Source organism: Typha latifolia, chromosome 8 (genome assembly GCF_019914945.1).
Source record: "Typha latifolia isolate L0001 chromosome 8, TyphaL0001v2, whole genome shotgun sequence".
Lineage (NCBI taxonomy): Eukaryota > Viridiplantae > Streptophyta > Magnoliopsida > Poales > Typhaceae > Typha > Typha latifolia.
This window is the reverse complement of record NC_133093.1, coordinates 2100531-2122451: the sequence shown is the minus strand read 5'-3', so window position 1 is coordinate 2122451 and position 21921 is coordinate 2100531. Positions and strand designations below refer to the sequence as shown.

Sequence of the window (21921 nt, the reverse complement as noted above, 5' to 3'; positions counted from 1 at the left end):
TATATAATAGGAATATTTGTATATAACACTCTGTCTTTAACAAAATTATGATTTACATCCTATATTTTTACTATTTGTAAATTGAGTTTTATCTCTATGATTTAATGAATATGTGGAGAAAGTATGTCGTTATATCAGTTAGTTAAATTTGACTAAACCTTTGAGTGAAATTAACTATACCAAAAGATTATCAAAATACCTTTAATCAAGTTATACTAAGGATATTTTAGTTATTTTAAAAATAAGAATAATTTAGTTATTTTAAAAATAAAATATTTTTATTTACAGTGTTAGCTTAAATTTAACTCAGAGTGTTTCCTGCACATATTTACTAAATTATGTGGATTAATTTATAAATAATGAAAATGTAAAGTGTAAACTATAATTACGTTAAAAAGCAGAGTGTTATATATAAATTTTCCATCATACTCATTGAACATTTAACCTATCAGATATTTATTATATGATATGCATGCAATTGATTTAACTATGAGGTGATTAAGGTTATCCCTAAGTTCATTCGACAATAACCAGAATTTCACAAGTTGCAATTAGGTTACTTGGATAAACTAGAGAGGTTTATTATGTTATAATCTCATAATAGTATTAATGAGTTTACTGTTTACATCTTAAGTAAAATGTTAATAAATTTAGCATTTTCCTGTCAGCTCTATGAGGTGGCCATTAATATCACCCAAAAAAAAAATATTTATTTCGATGTGTGATCTGAAAATAAAATTAAAATAGAAGTAACAAAAACAATAATTCTACGAAATAATGTTGTTCTTGGACTTAGTAATAGCATGATATTTTATTTTTCTCAAGAGTAGTAGTAATTTAATAATATTCTCTTTTCACTCTTCTTAATCTCACTACTATTTATTGTCATCAAATTACATAAAATCGTCTTTTTTTTAAACTAAATCAAAGGACAAATACAGGGGTTGAAAGTTAAAATAATAAAAGTATAGGGTGCGAGATGAGAAATGTCCTCAGTAATAATCACAAGTAATCCGAACCGCATAGTTAATTCCACGGACGGCCTTGATCCATCGCTTAACTTATGGCTGTGTTATTAGGGTTTTCCTTCGCGCGCTTGAGCTCTCTTCTCTCTTCTCTATTCTCTTATTAGCCGTTCGCCGCCGCCTTCTCTGCTCCTCCGAAATCGTCATCCGATTCCATCATGGCGGAGCAGGTCCGATACTTTGCCTTCGTTGTCATTCGATCTCTCAACCCTTCCCCTGTTTCCTTTTTTCTCTTCTTTAGTCGAAACTTTTATTCACTCGAATGATGAAAGATTTAATTTTTGGTCCTTCGGATCCTTGTAGTGGGAGGTAGTGTGATCTTAGGTGACGTGGTTAAGGATTAGAGTTGTTATTGTGGATCTGAACGATCGGAATAGTTGTAGATTCTTGGTGTAAAAGGCGACATCTAAATTCTAAGAATTGGTAGATTCCAAAGGTATTAGCTTTTGGATGTGGATATTGGGATGTATTCATAAGAACAAGCAAAATTTTCTAAGTCAAACTTTTATAGGTGATCTTTTAGTTCCTCTGTTATGAAGCAATTTACTAGTTCAGATGCTCATAATCTCATGCGGCAAAATTTGTTTCACACCAAGTTCTATTTAGTGGTCCATCTCCACAAGGAAGAAGGAAACATGTTTGAGAAATTTACGCAGTTGATTTTGTTGCCTTATCATTTTCTCCACCTACTAGACCATTTATCAATTATTTATCCATTTTTCTCTTCGTCCATATATTTCATGGGGAATCCACATCTGTTTACTTTTGATTTAACAATTCAATATTCATAGTCTGTGTAATCCTAATTACCTTTTTTACTTTACAATCCGTTACAGACTGAGAAGGCTTTTTTGAAGCAGCCGAAGGTGTTTCTATGGTAAGTTATTGGGCCTCTTCTGGCATTTTACTTATATGAAAAGGAAAGGATAATAGTCGGAGCATTTTGTAATACAATTGGAAATCTTGCAGCTCGAAGAAATCTGGAAAAGGGAAGAGGCCTGGTAAGGGCGGAAACCGGTTTTGGAAGAGTGTTGGACTTGGGTTTAAGACCCCAAGGGAGGCTATTGAAGGTGCGATTCTGATATATTTGTTTATAATATTGGTGACTTTGCAGAAGATTAGGGTCTGACCAGTATGCTTAACCTTTTTCATTCAGCATATATGACTTTGTAATTCTCGTATTTCATTTACTATGCTGTTGTGGCTGAATACCTCCAATGTTAGAAGATCTATCATACAGAGACAATACATAACAATTGTAGAGAAACCATTTTATATAGGGGTGTAAAACTGTAAATGAATCGAGCCTGAGCGAGCTGGCTTCTACTTCGAGCTTGAGCTGCAGCCGAGCTCAAGCCGATGCCAAGCTATGAACGAGCCAATTTTCAGGCCATTAGGTCAAAGAGGGAGTAGGAGAACCAATCTTTGTATTAGGTGCAAGGGCGCTGACGAGAATGCTAGTTGCACCACGCCGTGGTGGAGCAAGATGACCAGCGCGACTGCGTGGGTGGTGAGGAGGCTTAGGAGTCATCATAGACATCGTACCAGTGGAACTTGGGATGGCAAACAGAGTTGAGTGGAAGATGTTTTGCTCTCATGCCATTCTTAGTCCTCACAGACATCTAGTATCAGCTCAAAGAAGCATGCTAGTAATGAACAAAATATATGGAATTAGAATTTTAAGCAAACTACATTTGTTGGGGGCAGCAGTGGTACCTCTTCCTGCTAAGAGAGAAACTTCCAAACAAAGCATTATGGCAAGTATGCATCCCAACAGAGTGTACTCTTAGAGCAAACAAGTGAATGAGTTGAAGCCCAAGATAATAATGGCTTTTCTTCTTGCTGCTCATCAAACCCATATCATCATGACCTTGGAGAGGAAAGCTTTCTCCTCTCCAACAATGACTGCCAAAGATGACTCTAGTTGCTCATGGACTTTGCTAGCACGGGTGCGAGGGGGTAGCTGATGGCCGAACTGCCACCGCCAAAGGCCATGCTGTCAAAGGAGGAGATAACAAAGGCAGGAGAAGGATTGGAGGGGGGAAGAAGGTTTGGATGTTGCTGAGGAAGCTGGGATTTAGGGTAGTTGTGTTGTGAGAGATTTAGGATTTGGCATTTGGGATATGAGTGGTGGCTGTGGGATTTTAGTTAAAAGGGATTTAGTGTTTGGGTAGGGATAAATGCTAGAATAGATAATTAGCCATTAGAACAAAGATCTAAGAATTATAAATTATACAATATATATATATATATATATATATATTTATATATATGTAGAGAGAGAGAGAGAGAGAGAGAGAGAGAGAGAGAGATAGATAGTATCAAGTCATGCCTGAGCAAGCTGACTTGAGCTCAGGCTCAGCTTAACTCTAGTCAATCCAAGCTTGAGCCATTCATTTATCTTGACAGCCCTATGTTCATATGACTTCTTTTTCACCTTACCAAAACTAGCTCCTTCTTAGAAATGCGTTTGGTATCCTCCATTGACTATTATAACCATCTGATTAGGTGAATTATGTATGATGGACATTAATATCAGTTTTTCCTAGTAAACGCATAGCATTCTCCATTGATGACTAAACCATCTAGTTAGTAGACATATTTAATTGTATTCTTCATGCTTGTACTCAAATATGTTAAATTATCTGCAGGAACTTACATTGACAAAAAATGCCCCTTCACCGGCAATGTTTCAATTAGGGGTCGTATCCTAGCAGGCACATGCCATAGTGCCAAGATGAACAGAACAATCATTGTACGTCGGAACTACCTTCACTATGTGAAGAAGTACCAAAGGCAAGCAAATTTATTGTGATACTTGGTGCTTTTTATTGCTTCTTCCAGGAGTTTGATTAACTTTATTGCTTCAGGTATGAGAAGAGGCACTCAAACATCCCAGCACACATATCCCCCTGCTTCCGTGTGAAGGAAGGTGACCATGTCATCATTGGTCAGTGCAGGTAACAATTATTTCACCACCTTGAAGATCATTAGTTAGTGATGTTATCATTATGGTCTATAATACTAAAGAGGATTGCTAGCAATTTTACCTGAAAGTAAAGTGAAACTGATGTTTAGTTCATATGTTTATATTCTTGTCCAGGCCATTGTCAAAGACTGTTCGCTTCAATGTGCTGAAAGTTATTCCTGCTGGGTCAACCGGCGGGGGGAAGAAGGCCTTTACTGCTGCTTGAGTTTTGCGTATAATGTTAGAAAGTTTTGCAGTTTATGAAAAGACTTATGTTGCTTTGAGCAGCGATGTCAGTTTCTACCATGCCATCTTGTTTACATATAGGGGGACTCATTTTAAGTTCTCATCATGTAGTCTTGTTGCACTTCCAAAATGAGAAGCATCCTTGTCATATTTGAATCATTGTATTTTTGAGATGGATCTTTTCATGAATTGAACATCCACTAGCAACCATCGGCTTGCTGTATGTCATAATTCATTGTTGCATGTCTTAGTTTAGCCACATCAATGGTTTGGAGTTTAGCCACTAGCAACAAGTGATCTTTTGTTAAAACTATGCTAGTTTGCAGGAACTTGCAGATTTGTTCTTTTATTAACTTCTAGATCAAGTACCCTTTTTTTTGAGAGAAGAAATCAAATGTTTTTTGATGATCCGATAGTTTGTTTCTGGAACATCGACTAGATAGGAACGTGCAATTTGTTACAATCCTATTTCCAATTTTTATTATGTACACAGCGATCATCTCTTAAGCTGTCTTTACCTGTGGAATAATAGTGGAATAGACATAAATTATTTTAATTTTTTTATACTAGAAGAAGAGATTTAATATTAGTATAAATTATTTTAATGTTTAGTTCAATGCTTGCATAAGGAATAATAATTATAGTTGATATGATACTAGCAACAACTTATATGACTGGTAATTATATATTGTCATCTCAAAGGGTAAAATAGTAATCTTAAATTATTAATAAATGGTTTATAGAAAGTTATATAGAAGAAGATGAAAGAGAATGTTGAATTAATATAAACTATAATAAAGTAAGATATTTAGTTATTACACTAGAATAAAACGGTTTATTCTAGAATAAGTTTATTCCTATTCCACGAGTTGATGGAGGCTTACCTTTATTTATGAAAAACATTAAAATAATCATTTAACTTTTTTGTCTCTAAAATAAAGATCGGCTATTATCTAAAATTGATCATATGACTCACATGTTATTTTTTAACGGATAAAATAGCGAATAATTATTTAGATGGTGGTGATTAGCTTCAAAATCCGATTAATCTATTCTAATTTTTAACCTTTAATATAGTATTTTAGTTGAGTTTAGAAAAATTGGGAGTCAAACCCAGATTACTGAAATAGTAAACTAGTTAAGTAAACCTAGAGAGTAGATAACTGTTAAATAACTTAGATGTCATGTTGAATAAGTCCATATAAACCGTTAATAAAGGTGATAGCTGCCCAAACAAGACTTATATATAGAGGAAGCCCAAAATAACATAATAATTTTAATTAACATAATAATACTAAGAATATAGAGGAAGCCTGACAAGCTCCGTCTTGGGCCGGTTTAAGCCGAGCCTTTTGGGTTTTTGCCTCACTAATTCTTGAGTTGTGCAGAGATTCAACCGAATTTTCTTTTTTCTCTTTAGCACCCTGAGATCAATACTCACCCTGGAGCCGACCACTAATCACTAGGAATTTTAGCGAATCTAGGCAAGTGATTTATAACTCTTAGATTATCACTTAATATTGTGAATGACATGGTAATCCATACATTGTAACAAAACATGTTTGATTAACGTATTGCTTGGCATAATTTGTTATTAATTTAAATATGATGTGCAATTCATCCATATGCTTAGATATCATTGCTTACTATTATGTTATGCTAGTCAAGTTTACCTTACCATGCCACTTGCACATGTGCACAACCTAAAATAGGATAATTTCTACGTCTCGATATTACGCCACACCTCTCCAACCATAGGGGCGAATGATATTTATAATCAGATAGTTGTTTCATCGAGCGATGGACGATTTATTGTCGATTGATGAAAGTCAACCCCTTTTAGGGTGTTTAAGTTAGAGAGTAAGAGGAGGATGACGTAAAGGTAGCGTTACCCGATGACGTAGGGTAAAGGCTTTCGTGAGTGATGGCTTACGAGATTATTGCATAGTGGTGCAATAATATGGAGCCACAGGCTCAGATGATCATATCGATGTGTAATACTAATTCTGATGATGAGCTTACGATTGGTCATTAGTCTAGAGAAATGGACGACCGTTCATGCTATTCGTCGGGTTATGGATAGATAATTTTACCGTTAGAGTCTACCCTCCCTTGAGGGTTGTTATGATTGTCGAGCAAATGTGGATGGCCAAGGGCCTGCGAATGAGTCTTATTTAAGCTGGGTATACATAATATTTATCTAAGCCTTAGAATAAGAAACTAAAAGCGAGAGCAACTCGGAAGATAACCTCATCCCAACTACAACCATAACCTACGGATCCACCACTATTAACTAACCAATCAATAACATAATTAGCTTCACGAAAAACGTGATTAACTTTTTACAATACTAAAAATTATGAGTTAGTGTTACAATATCGTCAGTGATCGAGTCCACTGCCCAAGATGCAGGGCTGATCCCATAAATAGAGGGTTTTTATTATGTAGTTTAACTACAAATCTCATACCAATCCACAAAGGATCAATCTGTGTTCACCTTAACCCAATCCACAAAGGGGTAGAGATTTCCAAACAAAACACAGCATCTCTATATATTCATGTCAGCTAGAAGAGAACAATCACCGAGGAAGGAAGCCAAACTTTAGGCTTATTTATTTGAGAGAGAGGTCTTCTTCGTCCTACGTTAAGTAAGAAATTATTATCTCTCTCATTTCGAAAGATACCATCGGTAGATAGACTTTGGATTTCGATCTTGAAGGGAGGGAGATTTTAGTGATAGCTTTTTTCTTTGCAGAAAAGCCCTTAATATTTTTCTTAATTCGTAGCCATTGCGATTGAACTCTCTCTCATCACAACCCCGCCATGTCCGCCACCACGTCCACCAGCTCCGGCGCCGGCGCCGGTGCCTCATCCGCTGCCGAAGAAGAGTCATCACGCTCTTCTCCTCCCCGCAGTTCCGGTGATCTCGTCGACTCTTCCTCTCCCCTCCCCACGCAGGCCGTCCCCTTCTCCTCCGGAAACCCTAGAATCGAGGAGACGCGAGGAATCCTCTACCTCTATCCGTTCGACCCCTCCTCTCCCTCCAATCTCCCGGTAATGAACGCTTCGACCCGATCTCTATGAAGCTACTGAAATCATGGAGGCTTTTAGGGTTTCATACGAGCTAAAGATTGGGTGTTTCAGGTAGGAAGGAAACCTCTGGTTTGTGTCCTATCAGTGCCGAACCACATGACCTACGCAGATTTCTGCCAATTCTGCGGATCTTTTTTGCAACACATGCTCGAGATGCGAATTGTGAGGTAAAAACCTTTTGTCTTCTGAATTTTGGATTCTATTTTATGGATCTATAGTTTAAAGATCGTATAACTTGGTGTAGGAATGATGGGGTGGAGGATCAATATAGTGTTATTATAAGTTTTGATGATCAAAGTTCGACCGACAGCTTTTATAAGCATTTCAATGGGAAGCAGTTCTCCTCATTGGAGGTTTGCAATTTTATAACCTTGTTGCATAGGACTATGATTAGATTGGCACTTAGATGTGGTATACTGGTATTTATTGGGAACTCACCTGGGGTACAGGGTGATGTGTGTAATATTCGTTACACTGTAGATGTGCAATACACTGGGTCAGTTGAACATCCACAGTGTTCGCTCACGAGCTCAGCTGAACAGCCTACTTGTCCAGTATGTCTTGGTAAGTTCATTCACTTCATTTCTCTGTATTTGTAGTTTACTTACCTAGTTCCCTTAATAAGATGGGTCCTTTCTGGTTCGTTTTTTGTTGGTTTCTTTGTCTTTGTACTTTGGATTCTTTTTTGAAAATAATGTGCTAGATTCATCTCAGAATGTTTTATTAGGAAGGCTTTCTTGATTAGTGGTGGATGGTCTTCTAATAATTAGAACTTGGAAAATTAAGTTTCTCATTGCAACTCATGGGGCCCTTTTGGTCCAAGAATAGGATTCTATATAAGTAATTGTGACCAAAACACATTTTATTTCTGTTCATTAGTAGCATGTAGGCTATAATGTGCATCCAACTAAGTATCCTTATATTTTATTTTATCAAACTGGTTGTTCATTTGGGCAGTTTGAGTCTGAAGAGAAATGTTAGTAAGTGCCTCATTTAGATGGTGACATTGGAAATGATCTAATCATCGATAGCAAGGTCTAATCTATCTTCACTAAAGATATTCTAAAAACAAGCTCTTCTTAAGAACTTGTGATGTAAACTATTCTTGTAGGAATATTGTGGATAACCTTTACATCTGAATTATATCCAGTTGATAGCTAAATCGAGTTAAATTAGATTGTATGAAATTATGAATTAATGGAAGATAGTAGGCCATCAGATTCAGTATGCTAACGGATTAAGAGATATACAAAGTTTGCTTTACTTTTGAATTACAAAAACAAAGAAAGGAGAATAGTAGGGAAGATAACAGACCGGCAGATTCAGAATGCTATAAGATTAAGAAAAAAAAATTGCCTCTCTTGAATTACAAAAAAAAAAAGGAGAACAGCAGGGAAGATAATAACAATGAGGGTGAGTGACCTATATTGGTAACTACTGAATACCACAGAAAAAAGCTTTTTACTATACTTTATTCACTCTGCTAGAACTTCTAATAATAAGTACCAACATGGCAAGGAAAGATATTACAGATTGTAATATGATTTCAGGACTCATATTGTGCCACCTAGAATGATTTTAGAGTTGGGGTCAACCTCATATGCAAAATAAAATATTTGTTGGAACTTGAAACAGAGAATAAACGCTTTGGAATCTAATTCATTTTTTTTTCTTGGTTAAAGAAATCTAATCCTATTCGAAAGAGGCAAAGTCCATCTTCCTAATCACATTTGACATACTTGTCATAATCACATTATATACAAAGAGAAGAAGTTGTGCTAGGATACTTGGAAGTATTGAGCCTTTCTTTCCATAATGTGAAAGCGTGAGGATCAATGATGGGGAATTAAGATCAATGTCAACACTGTTAACATTATGTACAACATCTATGTGTCTAGAATCAAACTTAACACCTTTTGAAGGTCTCAAACTCTTGTTAAATAAGATCTCTAAAATTAATAAAATTTGATGGTTAGCTTGGGGTGTTCACTTTGCTTATTGCTTAGAAGCTTCCAAATTAGTAATGTTTCTTGGTGAAAAAAATCAGATTTAGATTCTTAATTAATAGGTAGATGGGAGGGGGAGGGGGAGGGAGAGGGAGAGAGAGAGTACTTGTCGTTGAAAGCTGATTGCTGGTTTCCACTGCCGCCATGTGCCGCTTGTTGGACCGTTGCAGGCGGAATATGTTATATATTTAACAGTGATATTCGTTTTATCACACATAGTATTAAGAAGTCAAGACAACAAGAGTCGGATGTGAATATCTAACTAATGCAGTTTTGGATAATCAACCAATCTTTTCGAGTCTTATTCATTGTTTGTTAACTTCCGCCTAAACGCCTAGGCTTTTGCCTTAGATAGAATATAAGTAGACTCTATTTAGGTTCTATCTATGTGACCGCCTTAGCATATCAAATCATATTTTACTGCATAGATTGACTTTGATATTTAAAATTATTGTACATGTTGATGAACTAGTGGATTCTAATAGCTTACTACAGTTTTTAAGAAGAATGCACTAGTATATCGATTAGATTGTATGTATTAATATTAACTTTTACTTGAACTACTATTTATTTATATTTTAACCATTTTGAATTCTGATCGCCCGCCTAGCGCCTATGCACCACATGATTCCTTGTCTAGCCATCTGCTGTCTACAATTTTTTTAAACCTTGTTGTTCAATCACTCTTTTACCTGCAAAAGCAATGTACGGACAACTCAAAGAGGAAATGGGATTGTGATTGATTATTATTTAGGGTAGGAAGATCTTTTTTTTTGAAAAAAAAGAAGCTAACTTTCTCATCCAACCCGATTGCATTGTCGCCTGCCCGACCCGCCTCACCCAACAGCCCCCTTAAAAAGTTTGGCTACATAGGTGATGTGCATATGGGCACACCAAGGTGGTCACATGCGGCTGGCCCAACCTATGTTCTAGCAGAATAGCTCTCTGGCATTAGTTGTGTTGGCGCACTTGAACATGGAAGTTGATGACATATTATCATGACTATCCATTTCTGGTAACTTCAGTCTTCAATTATCATAGATCATGTTCAATGGCATATATATACACACACACATGTTGTGGCGAAGCAACCGCTTCTAGCTGTTTCACTTGCTTAGATGAACCTTTAAAATTAATTGATTTATGGCCTGATCTCTTTTGATAGATCGGAAAAGATTGAATGGATAGAAGAGGGAATCTATCAATAATAAGGGGATTGGATAGGATAACTCAATTGATTTTCAATGTTCATCTCGCTTTTTGTTCATTTCCACCACGCCGTAATAGCTACCACAATAAGAAAAAGAATTTATGGTTATTCTGTCTGTTGTTTTTCTGTTCCATGTTACCTTTTTGATTTTCTTCTTTTATTTCTTTTAATTTTTTTATATGAATATTTTGTATTTACTTGAACTCCCTCCTTTTTCTGTTGACAATAAAAGTATAAATGAGTTCTTTATTTCCAGAAAGGCTGGACCAAGATACTAGCGGCATTCTGACAACGATTTGCAATCATTCTTTCCATTGTTCATGTATATCAAAATGGACAGATTCTTCATGTCCTGTAAGCAATAAGTACTTTGTCTTTATTCCTACTGTAAATGATCAGTGCGTTAATTTTTCTTTATGCTTAAGTAGTTAAGCATTCACTGCTGTTTTATTTGAATAAAAAAGGAAAATGGGAACAGAAAAGAGATTGGGTACACTATAAATAGCATATGATCAAGCTGATGACTTCCTAACAGTAGCATATTTATATTTGACAATTCTTGAAGTGCCATGCATTTTCACTAGCTAGGTGCACTACCTATGAAATGATGCTTGGATGTTGAAGTGGGTAACTGAGGGCTAGATGAAGAAATTCTTTTACAGGAGAAAGGAAGAAAATAAGCAGGGTATTTGATAGCTATACATTCTAGAGCCTTACCAAAAGAATGGACTATCCTTATGCTCTTCTCTAATGCTAAGTGTCAGGTTTTTGGTTATATATTTGTGGCTGTGTTTCTTAAGCTCCATACTTCTTGGTTATATTTTTGTGGCCATCTTAATTTCTTTATATGATTATGGCTTTTCACCCACACATTTGTCATCACTCGCCTAGGTTCTTACTCTCACTAGGGTTCCTACTCCTTAGTCCCCAAATTTTCTCCTCCTTTTGTATATCTTGTGGTTTTTTTCAAGGTTCTACGTATCGGTTTCGGGATTGGGATTAGGTGCTTGAAATAATAATATGTATCTGCCATATTGGTTGTTCCATTTCGGACGATTCAGATCAGGGATTGACTAAATTGGTCATATTGGCCGATCCATATTGGCAATATTTATCGGGATTGACCAATACTTGAATCCATACTTTTCGTGATCTCAAAACTTTACCAAACCAAATGCACAGACCATTTACTTGCATGTAGCTCACTGATTCACCTTTTGGAATATATTGATATGTTAAATAGTGATGCTTCTGTCGTATCCTTGCACAGAAACATGAAGGCCCTGGCTTGTATCTCTATATTCATCACAGTTGACATGTTTTATTCTATGAGCCTAAACAATTTTCATGCTCAAAATTAATTTCAGAGGGTTTAGTGTCATTTTTCTTATTTTATGTCCTGTGTTGCTTATTATATAGCAGAATGCTTGTAATTCAACCAGCGTTCTTTTTTTGTTTTTGGAGTGATACTTTATTTCAAAATATATGTTATGAAAATAAAAGCTAGTTTTGAAGCAATACCTTTGGTCCACCTTTCATTTGTCTATCTTTTTCTCTGGTAGTCTTTTAACTATGTCATGAATCTGATTATTCATAGACGTCCTATGTGAGTTTCCTCATTTTTTTGTGTTGTTTGGAATATTAACTCCAGGTTTGCAGATATTGCCAGCAACAACCTGAAAAATCAACATGTTCTGTTTGTGGTACTTCAGAGAACCTATGGATATGTCTTATCTGTGGCTTTGTTGGTTGCGGAAGGTGTTCTTCTGCTTTGTTCTGTTGTAGTAGGAGAATGTTATCAAATGTAGTTTGTAATAGTCTTTATTTGGATAAAATTCCCCACAGGTACAAGGAAGGACATGCTATCAGACATTGGAAAGAAACACAACACTGTTATTCACTTGAATTAGAGACGCAAAGAGTTTGGGATTATGTTGGTGACAACTATGTCCATCGACTAATTCAATCAAAAACTGATGGGAAACCGGTTGAGTTAAATCTCCCTTGTTCTCACACAGATGATATGTGTGGAACTTGTGAGTGTAGCGGAGATTCTGGAATTAGCGAGGCTCTCTTCAACAGTAAAGTTGATGCTGTAATACATTATTTTACCATGTTTTCTTGAATCTTTTCTTCATTTCCTTACTAGTTAACCTCTAACCTCTAGAACTTGTTTTGCACTTCTTTCCTTTTCTTCCCTTCAGATTGTTCAAGAGTACAATGACCTCCTCACATCTGAACTCGAAAACCAAAGAAAAGTATGTGCTTTTACTGTTTGGTTTATTTGATACTGCAACTTTTATTTAGAATTCATCTTGAAACATTCAGCATAGTTTTTGTGTATTCTTCCAATATCCTTGTAAATTGTCATTTTTGTAATTATTTGAGCTTATGTATGATAATATTCACTTTGGGCCTAACCAATTGTTGGATTTTGTTTATTCTGTTGGAACTAGTATTATGAATCACTTCTGCTAGAAGTCAAGGAAGAAAATGAGAGAGAAATTTCTGAGGCTGTTGAGAAGGCTGTGGGTCTAAAGCTGCAGAAGTTACAAATGAAGCTCACCAAGTGTATGGAAGAGAAGAAGTTTCTTGATGATGTAAGCACCCGTTAGCTGTAGAATCTGAAAGCAAAGAAACTATTTCATAAGAGACAGTTACTAATTTTACTGGTGTGTCATATCTTCTGTATTATTGAGAGATGTATTCTCGTTTAACTTGATACTTCTATTTTTTTCTTCTTCTAGATTAACGAAAATCTTATGAAGAATCAAGAGATGTGGAAACAAAAGGTTCTGCAAATCGAAGAAAGGTATGCTCTTTGCTATGTGAGAAGTTGAGTGAGATACATGTGATTTCTTGTATGTCTATGTGCAGAGATATTCTACATTTGTTCCACATGCTTAGACATATGAAGCTGCAAGCATATGATTGTGATCACTTGTTAAAGGAATGACAAGAAAGATGTTAGATACTTAGATGGTTACTTTCTTCCAACATGCTATAGAATATAATATGAAATGTGTTCAAACTTTATATCCAAGGGATATATAACCAGAGATAGAAAATATTTCCTTGCCAAAAACAAATCTACTAAGGTAAAAAAAAACAAAGATTTTATATTTAATGTAGTGAACCTATTAAAACCACTTCATATTATTAGGTTTGGAACTTTGGATACTTCTTTTGGAATTTCATTCCTGTTGTTTATATTTTGTATTAATGTCCAAGCATAGTTGAGCCCTCACTTCCCATGAATACAATTTAGATATACGATTCAGCATTGATATTGTTATCTCAGAGAAGTATTTAACCGAGACTAGGAATGAAGCTGAAAAATGAGGACATAGATTGCAAAATGAATTTCCGTTCGCAATAGCCGCAGTTTTCTTTTATATCAGATTGAAATTTGTTGAGATAATAGCTTTGAAATTTCACTCTAGATGACACACCCTTGAAGGTGCTAGTGTCCATCAGTCATATCATCTAGAGAAAGGAGTAAGGGATTACTTGGTTGCCATGATTTTCAACCAACCATGAGAGAATAATTGCAATTCAGTTTTTCTATAAGTTGGCGAGTAGTTGCTTTGGCAATTTGGGATTTCTTCACTTAAAAACGTCTCTCTTTCTTCCTCTGGAAGTTTTATGTCCTTGCTGATCTGCTAAATGCCTATGATGGTTCAATTTGCAGTTGAATAACCATTCTGTTAACCATCAGTCTACAGAGGCTCTTAATATAGTGCCTCTTTACATTTATAGTTTGCTTATCTAATCAGCATCAAGTGAGCGCAAAAATTGATGTATTTTTTCCATTTTAGTCCACTAAAATATATTTCTGTTAGTATCCTAGGGGACTTGGCTGAACGGATGGTTGCTACCTTGTAGCTGTAAGAATAGAGAGAAGGAAAAAAAAAAAAACCACTCCACAATTCATCATGCTATTTCATTTTTGGGATCACTCATATATAATAGAAAGCCGAGGACAAGCAGATTCAAAGGGTTCTGATTGAAGTGTCTCAATGATCTTTTAGAAATGTATTTTGGTTCTCTCCTTGAGCCATGTAAAAGGGTTCTGATTGAAGCAACTTGTCCATTGTTTTTGTTTTTTTCTTGAGGGGCATATGGGTAACTGTCCACCATGCTTAATTAGAGTAGTAATCTAAGAAAATAGAAGATACATTAAAATGATTTTAGTCTAAACTTGTGTTTATAGGTATAGGTCCCATTTGTTCATGCAAGTTGTAACACATTGATTTTGTCGGAGGGTATTTTAAATATGTTGTTTGTCTTCTGTAGCACTTCTTGCATTGAAAATGCTTACTGACTTTTAGAGAACATCATTTTGGAACATATTCATTCAATAGTTAATATTTAATAGTACCAGGTAGGGCAAAGTCCTCAATCTTGAAATGGTTAACCATGTTCCAATCTGAAGCTTTTATAGTATGTCACAGACTCTCATATATGAACTCAACAGCAATAAACTTTCATATAGTTTCCATATTGACTTCTATGGAATATTTTACTACCTCAAGCTAATGCAAGTAGTTGATTCTTCAAATACTTGTTTTCATAAAATCTGATTTTATCGATTCAATTACTTTTGTGGAATATTTTTTATCTTAAGCTAATGCAAGTTGATTCTTCAAATGCTTGTTTTTATTATTAACTTAATCACTAGTGGAGATGCTAAAAGCCTAAACTACCTTCATTATTATTCTAATTTATACAATTCACCGCACTAATTGTCTTTTCAGGGAGCAAGCTGCAGTTAGATTGAAGGAGGGGAAAATACAAAATCTGGAGGAACAGGTTAGTACTCTTTGAACATTTAACATAAATGTGTCTTTTATCTTCTTATATATTGTCTTCTAGAGTCTGGATGTTCTATAATTTTGTGCTCAATTCAACAACTATATCAATTAGAATCTTGGCATATAAATGCCACAGAAAATGAGGGCAATTTTATTCTGTTCATCAAATAACTTACCTTTCTTCCCTTGAGACTTCTCATTGACCTGAGAACTTTGAAGGATGACTATTTTGCTGCATTAGATCTAACTGTACACTTGTACCTGACAATAAGCAATTTAGCACCAAATATCTTTCTTTTTCACTTCTACGAATTTGGGTATTATTTTTTTTGAAGGGTTGATTAAGGATGCAATCTGATCGTAACAACTTCTCTATTCTTTATGAAGCTTCTTAATTATGCTATGAACGACTGCCATTGTTGGAGAAAAACTTGAAGTATATGATAGCGGCATTTAAACTTTGCACCATCAGTATATATTGACCAATTCAATAGGTAGAGAAAAACTAATTTCTAACATCCCCAGGAAAACAGGATTTAAGGTTTCAATTGAAATCGAGCTGATTCCACCTCGGCGGTGGTCCAAATCCACTAGTTGAGCTGGAATCGAGGTTGAACAATGGGTTTCAACTCGTTTCAAGAACAACAGCCCCAAACATGTTCTTTTCAGGTGTCACTCAGTTTTCTCCTTCTCAAGACCTATTATTCCACACCCCACAAAAAGAACTTTTTTATGTATAGGAGAACTGCCCTGGGAGGTTTTGCTTCTTCTGCTCTGCCACCTAAAGTAGTTTTCCTTCCTGAATGACCGTTCACCTCGAACACGAAAAATCATTAAAGGGATAATTATACTAACACATCTTGAATTATAAGGCAGTTTAACTTACTACCTCGAATCTTATTTTCATTACAAAATACCCTCCAAATTATGGATCTCTTATCATTTTATCACTTTTAGAGTTACTTATTTCAAAACCTTTGTATTATAAGTTTCTATCCAATATTTAACTTTGTATTATATCCTCAAAACCTTTATATCATAAATTTCTTTCCAATCTTTAACTTTGTATTCTATCCTATCTCCATAACCCAAGACTGGAAATATAAATCCAAGCTGTACAAGCCCTTTATTCTTTTCTTGTGCATTTGTGGTATTACAGATATAGAGAATATTCCAGCTGAACTTTTTTCCTTTCTCATTTCCTCCCTAGCATTGGTGGATGGTGAAGATAACCTAATCTATTGCTCATTTGAAGATGTAGATTTTCACCCTTAGTTAATGTTTGTACATTTGTTTATCTGACTGTTGAAAGGTCCCTTATAAAGAACGTACAAGAAAAATCCTCTGCCTAGGCAGACAGTGATGATAAAGAATCTCTTGGTTTAGCAGAGTTAGTGTTGAGCACAATATTGCTCTAGGAAATGATTGACCTCGTGCCATTTAATACTCTGTTTATTGTGCATGATGTCACCCCACGATTTTTTTTTTGTGCTTTATCCTTATTGAAATGTGAAGTTATTTACATGTTGTACTGTTTCTAGTTTGCTAGCCCGCCTGCGTGAGGGTCAGGACGAACTAGGTTAAAATAGTCTAGTCTATTACCGCCCATCAACTCGTGAGAGAGTGGGATCGGTGGAGCGAGCCAGGATAGGCCAGACTTAACAGGCAGGCTAGGTGGCCCTACGCATCTATGCTCCTCCACCTCGGCTTGCTTGCTGGGGTAGCAGAGCCTCCACATCCGCGCTCCTCCGGTCGCCGAGAGGATGGGGTTAGCCGTGAGGCTAAGTTCTTCGGCGGCTCACCTACGGCGAGGATTGGGTCTGCTGCCATGCTCGCACTCCTCCGCCTCGGCTTGCTTGGCCTCGATGATTACTACTTTATCAGCAGAACAAATCAAAGAAATAACTAAAACCATCTAAATCAAATACACGAGAGGCTACTTTCAAAAGTATCATCCATCATCTCTTGTTAATTGACCATTACAGCTGCACAACAATATTCATGAAATTCCTCTTTGCAAAAGCCAGCCACCATTTGTTTGGGGTGCCATTAGATCTGTAAGCACAGCTGAGCAATCTTCTGCTCTGTCTCCTCCCTTATTTGCTTCAGATAATTTCTGAAGTATGCAAACGACAATCAGAAAATAAAGGATATTGTGTATAAGCAAACAAAACAGCATAAAGAGATACAAGATGGAGACCAGGATCTGAGGCTAGAGCAGGACCCTTGATGTGAGTTTTGAGCGGAAGCAGAGAGCAACCATAAGCATTTAAGCTAGAGTGATAAACCGGATAGGTTTTGACTTTTGGGGAGGAAGATGAGAGCGGAGCTGCGTAGAATTTGAGGGCAGGAGTAGGTGCGAGATGCTGAAAGGGCTTTCAGGCTGGGCAGACAAAGGCCTAGCTCGTTCCGCCCATTACCAGTTTGGGCCCGGCCCAGCTTGGGACGGGCCCAAACCGGATCTGTGCTAGGCTTAGCGCTGTTAAAATCGGGTTCGGATCGGACCTTGGTGGGTTGGGCCAATTGATCGTCTCTAAATGTTCCATTCACTTATCTTACTCATTGGGAGATGTATTATGGTACATTGTGTTCTACATCTGCAACTTTTGCTTTATATCATAACTGATTCATGATTCTTTTGTCCAGCTAAGAGTTTTGTTAGTTCACATTGAAGGACAGGAGACAGAGGATGAACCTCCTGGTTCAGTTTCAAGTGACACAAAAGGTGGCTCAGTTCTACCCTTACCTTCTACATCCTCTTCAAGTAATAATGGCGTTAAGCGTGCTACCAGGAACCGGAAAAAGAACTGAGCATTATGTTACTATTGTGGAACTGCTGAAGTAGAACGTTTTGAAAGCTGCATATTCAAGCAGTGAGTTTTGCCCTTTTCCTATTAAAGTTCAAGTATATGAAAATTGATTAGTTTTTATCAGTCTGATGATTTGCTAAATTTTGAGGGAAAGAAAAGAAGGCCCATTAGCATTTTTCATATATTTTGTAAATGTAAAAACAATTTGTCTCTCAGCTCTGACTGATACACATTTTGTGAATAAATAGTTTTCTACTTCTTTCTACCCAGTATATGCAATATGACATGGGGAAGGTTTTACTATGCTTGTGAATCAGAACAGCTCTTTCATTATCTTGTGAAAATATATTGTTCACTTTAGATGCCCTAAAAAATCCTTAAAAGTTTTTTGGATCTTCAAATCTCAATGTAGTGTGATTATGTCAAAAATGTATGCACTATCTTTTCTCTTCTTTTAATTTTTTTTTAATCATTTATGAGTCCGAAAGTTAGATATGGGTTAGACAAAGGGCTAACCCTCTCTATATACAGAGGTACTTAGGTTTCACCAAGTTTTTAGCCGCGTCGTCGAATAATTACTCTAAATCAAATATTGTTAAGATCTGTTCCAAGTCATTGCACCGTCGAACCATCAATCGAGTTAAGCCGGTGAGCCAATATTATTTGACGTTGGAGTCAAACCAACTCTTTGGTCATGGGGAAAATAACTAACAACTCTATTAGAGTTAATGGGGAAAGTATTTACCCAACTCTACTAGAGTTGATTGGTTCTTTTATCTTCTTTCCGTTGCCAACTTAAAAGATTTCAATCAGGGGGAGAGGTTTGACGTGGGCATCAGGACTCAGGAGAGAATAAAAATCTCCTTATTAGAAATCGCTTTAGGTTTACTAACTAATGGTGCATAGTTTTTGCACCTTCCACTCAGTTGGGGATCCACAAGTGCGTGTATTGCTGCTTATCATCAATCCCAGTCGACAACTTGTCAGCATATATATGAATGAATTTATGCGCGTCAATAACGTAGGTGGTCGACGGCACGTCAAACCTTATCTCTTCTAGTCCATGCATAGTTGACTACCAAAAGATAGATAGCAAGTGAAAGGAAAGGAATAATAATGATGATAATGATGATGCCTTAAAAGTGTTTGGTTTCTTCAAATGCAGAGTGAACGTGAACGTGGAAAGAACAAAACTTAGTGTCTTTCCATCAAATCCCATCTTTAGTGGCGTGGAAAGAACAAAACTTTTTTGCATGTATATCCTCCGTCCACTATTTGTTAAAGCTAAGTCAAAGGTTCAAATTGCACCAATTTAATAGTAGAGAGATGAATGGTACCCCTATTCTTCTTCATATATACTTTTATTTTAGCCACAAGTACTTTTGATCTTTCTTTTTTTTCCTATTAAATGGTTCAAATTTCAACTTAGAATTGTCGAAAAGTAAAAAAAATAAAAAAATAAAAAATAAAAAAAACCTCTTTCTTTTCTTTGTATTTTGAAAGAGTGGAACTTTTAAGAGTAGAAAGGTAAATTAAGCTTAATCCTCTTACAAATGGTGAATTATTGGATGCCTAAACAAACATGTATCATTTTTAAAATATCAACTCTGATGAAAAAAAAATTAGATAGTTATCAGTCTAATAAAACTATCATAATACACCACTTTCTGCCAGTTATTACTAAACCAACTCTTCCTTTTCTGATATAATATCAACACCACCTCTGTTTGATGCTCTCTTGCTTGTTATCTTTTGGGTTTGGTTTAAGTTATCAATGAACAGATAAGATAGTTTAGAGACAATAGGGATAAGAACACTTGTGAACAAATGAGAATATATCTTTTTTATAAAAGCTATTTTTGTCTACATCAACATGTACCATCTCAGTGGGTCTAATGTGGGACATAAAAGAGTACCCACAAAGTCTAGATTGATAGAGACTGTGGAAAAATAAAATAAAAATGTATCACCTTGATAGAGATGGCAAAGAATATAATGGTTTGATCATCATACTTGTCAAAAAGAACTCATCATAGTTGGCAAGAGCAACAAAGATTACTATACCCTCACATTGAGCTCATGAGGTAAGCAGATGTGATGAACAAGATTAGAGTCCTACAAGAAAACTAGCATTAGGTTGGAATTGATGAACAAGACCTTTGTAGTCCTATAAGAATCCATAAGATATTAAATGAAATAATTGAGTGTTTTAAAGAAGTGGGTAAGGTAGATGCCTTTGGTACTTTTATCTTTGAGATTTAAACACCCTAGTGGAAATAATTAAGGTGAAGTTGACCTAATCTCCATAGCCTAATTCAGTAAGCTTGGAAAAATTAACTTCTCTACCTCAAAATATACACCAAAACCAATTACTGCATAGTTTGCACCCTGTTACTGAAAGGGATAATAATTATATTTTAGATAAGTAAACTGTTACCTATTTTCACATAGACTTTCACATTTAATTTTTGCTGACATCTATATATATATATATAGTTTTTAATACTATATTTTCTTTTTGAATGTCTTAATTGTATAAAACGTTACAAATACTCTTTTTATTAATCATTTGTGGGAAGAAAACAGAGAAAAATTCCACGCCATCAAGGTACTATTTTATTTTATTTTAAAGAAGAAAATAGATAAAATTTAATGGTTAGATGGACACTTGATGTTTTCATTAACATCATATAAAGACTGAGATATATTAGATATTAGATAGATGAGAGAGTCAAAGTGTCACCAAAATTGGACTATGTAAAAATTGACAATAATTTAGGAGGTGTCATTTTCTTTTTATTGGCCCCAAAAATATCCTGATATAATTAGGACTAATTCTAACTCTAGTACTACTTCAACTTAATCACAAGTAACCATGATATTATGATACTATGCTATTCTGTTATCAAAAAATAAAATAAAAGAAGAGGATGCAAAATATAAATTCATCTATAGATAAAAGGTTTTTTTTTTGTGCATAAATACCCTTCAAAAAAATTGATATTTACATATATATACTCTTTAAAATCTTTATGTTTTTTTTTGTATGGATACACCTTTTGAAGTTAAGTAATAATTAAAATTTAAACACTTTAGACATAAATAAAGAGAAACTATCATTACTCTAGTTAAAGGTATTTTTATATATATTTCTTTTTGAATTATTAAGATTTAGCTTGAAAAATAATTGGCAATACAAATAAATAAGAGATATTTGAAAGGCTAATTCTTAGTTCCCCTTCTCACTATTTTAAGACCAATTATTTCATTGCCACTTTTTAACTCAAGGAAACATCTAAGTCATGCCAATCCTCATCTCTCTCTCTCTCTCTCTCTCTCTCTCTCTCTCTCTCTCTCTATATATATATATATATATATATATATATACATTATAAAAATAAGGTTGGTAGCAATGATCCAGAACTATCTATTATTTATAATATATTAAAACCCATGAACTCCCCCTCAAGAAGACAAGAAATGCCACATCATTAATTAATATTCACAGATAAGAACTGATTCAGGAAATACCTCTGAATCAGGGCCATGACGTTTCTTGAATCTAGATACTAAATCAAATAATAGAAAATTTTATCAAGGACACGCTAATGTTTCTCTTTATCATGATATTTATAGTTTGACCTCTTTATTTTGTTTATAATATCTCAAAGGAATATTTCTTTTGAACGGGCAGTTATTACAGTTAAATATATTTTATACTTTTGTACTTATGCTTAAAATTACTTTAG

General features: G+C 35.3%; 2 protein-coding genes across 3 annotated transcripts; both read left to right on the top strand.

The window, feature by feature from the left end:
* Positions 1 to 1063: 1063 nt before the first annotated feature.
* On the top strand, positions 1064 to 4470 carry LOC140793510 (small ribosomal subunit protein uS17). The gene is made up of 6 exons (XM_073145022.1): positions 1064 to 1195; positions 1862 to 1902; positions 1995 to 2095; positions 3677 to 3821; positions 3896 to 3985; positions 4129 to 4470. The coding sequence occupies exons 1-6, from the start codon at positions 1184 to 1186 to the stop codon at positions 4217 to 4219; spliced, it is 480 nt and encodes a 159-aa protein (XP_073001123.1). The 5' UTR covers positions 1064 to 1183; the 3' UTR covers positions 4220 to 4470.
* A 2220-nt stretch (positions 4471 to 6690) lies between these two features.
* On the top strand, positions 6691 to 18437 carry LOC140794233 (BRAP2 RING ZnF UBP domain-containing protein 2). 2 transcript variants are annotated; one of them, XM_073146164.1, is made up of 13 exons: positions 6691 to 6887; positions 7026 to 7293; positions 7384 to 7499; positions 7577 to 7685; positions 7782 to 7896; positions 10805 to 10902; positions 12200 to 12306; positions 12394 to 12643; positions 12753 to 12806; positions 13005 to 13148; positions 13296 to 13360; positions 15306 to 15360; positions 18009 to 18437. In XM_073146164.1, the coding sequence occupies exons 2-13, from the start codon at positions 7063 to 7065 to the stop codon at positions 18171 to 18173; spliced, it is 1509 nt and encodes a 502-aa protein (XP_073002265.1). In that variant the 5' UTR covers positions 6691 to 6887; positions 7026 to 7062; the 3' UTR covers positions 18174 to 18437. The 2 variants fall into 2 exon arrangements, with proteins under 2 accessions (XP_073002265.1, XP_073002266.1); XM_073146165.1 differs by having other exon boundaries at positions 6810 to 6887; positions 6995 to 7293.
* The last annotated feature ends 3484 nt before the right edge of the window (positions 18438 to 21921 follow it).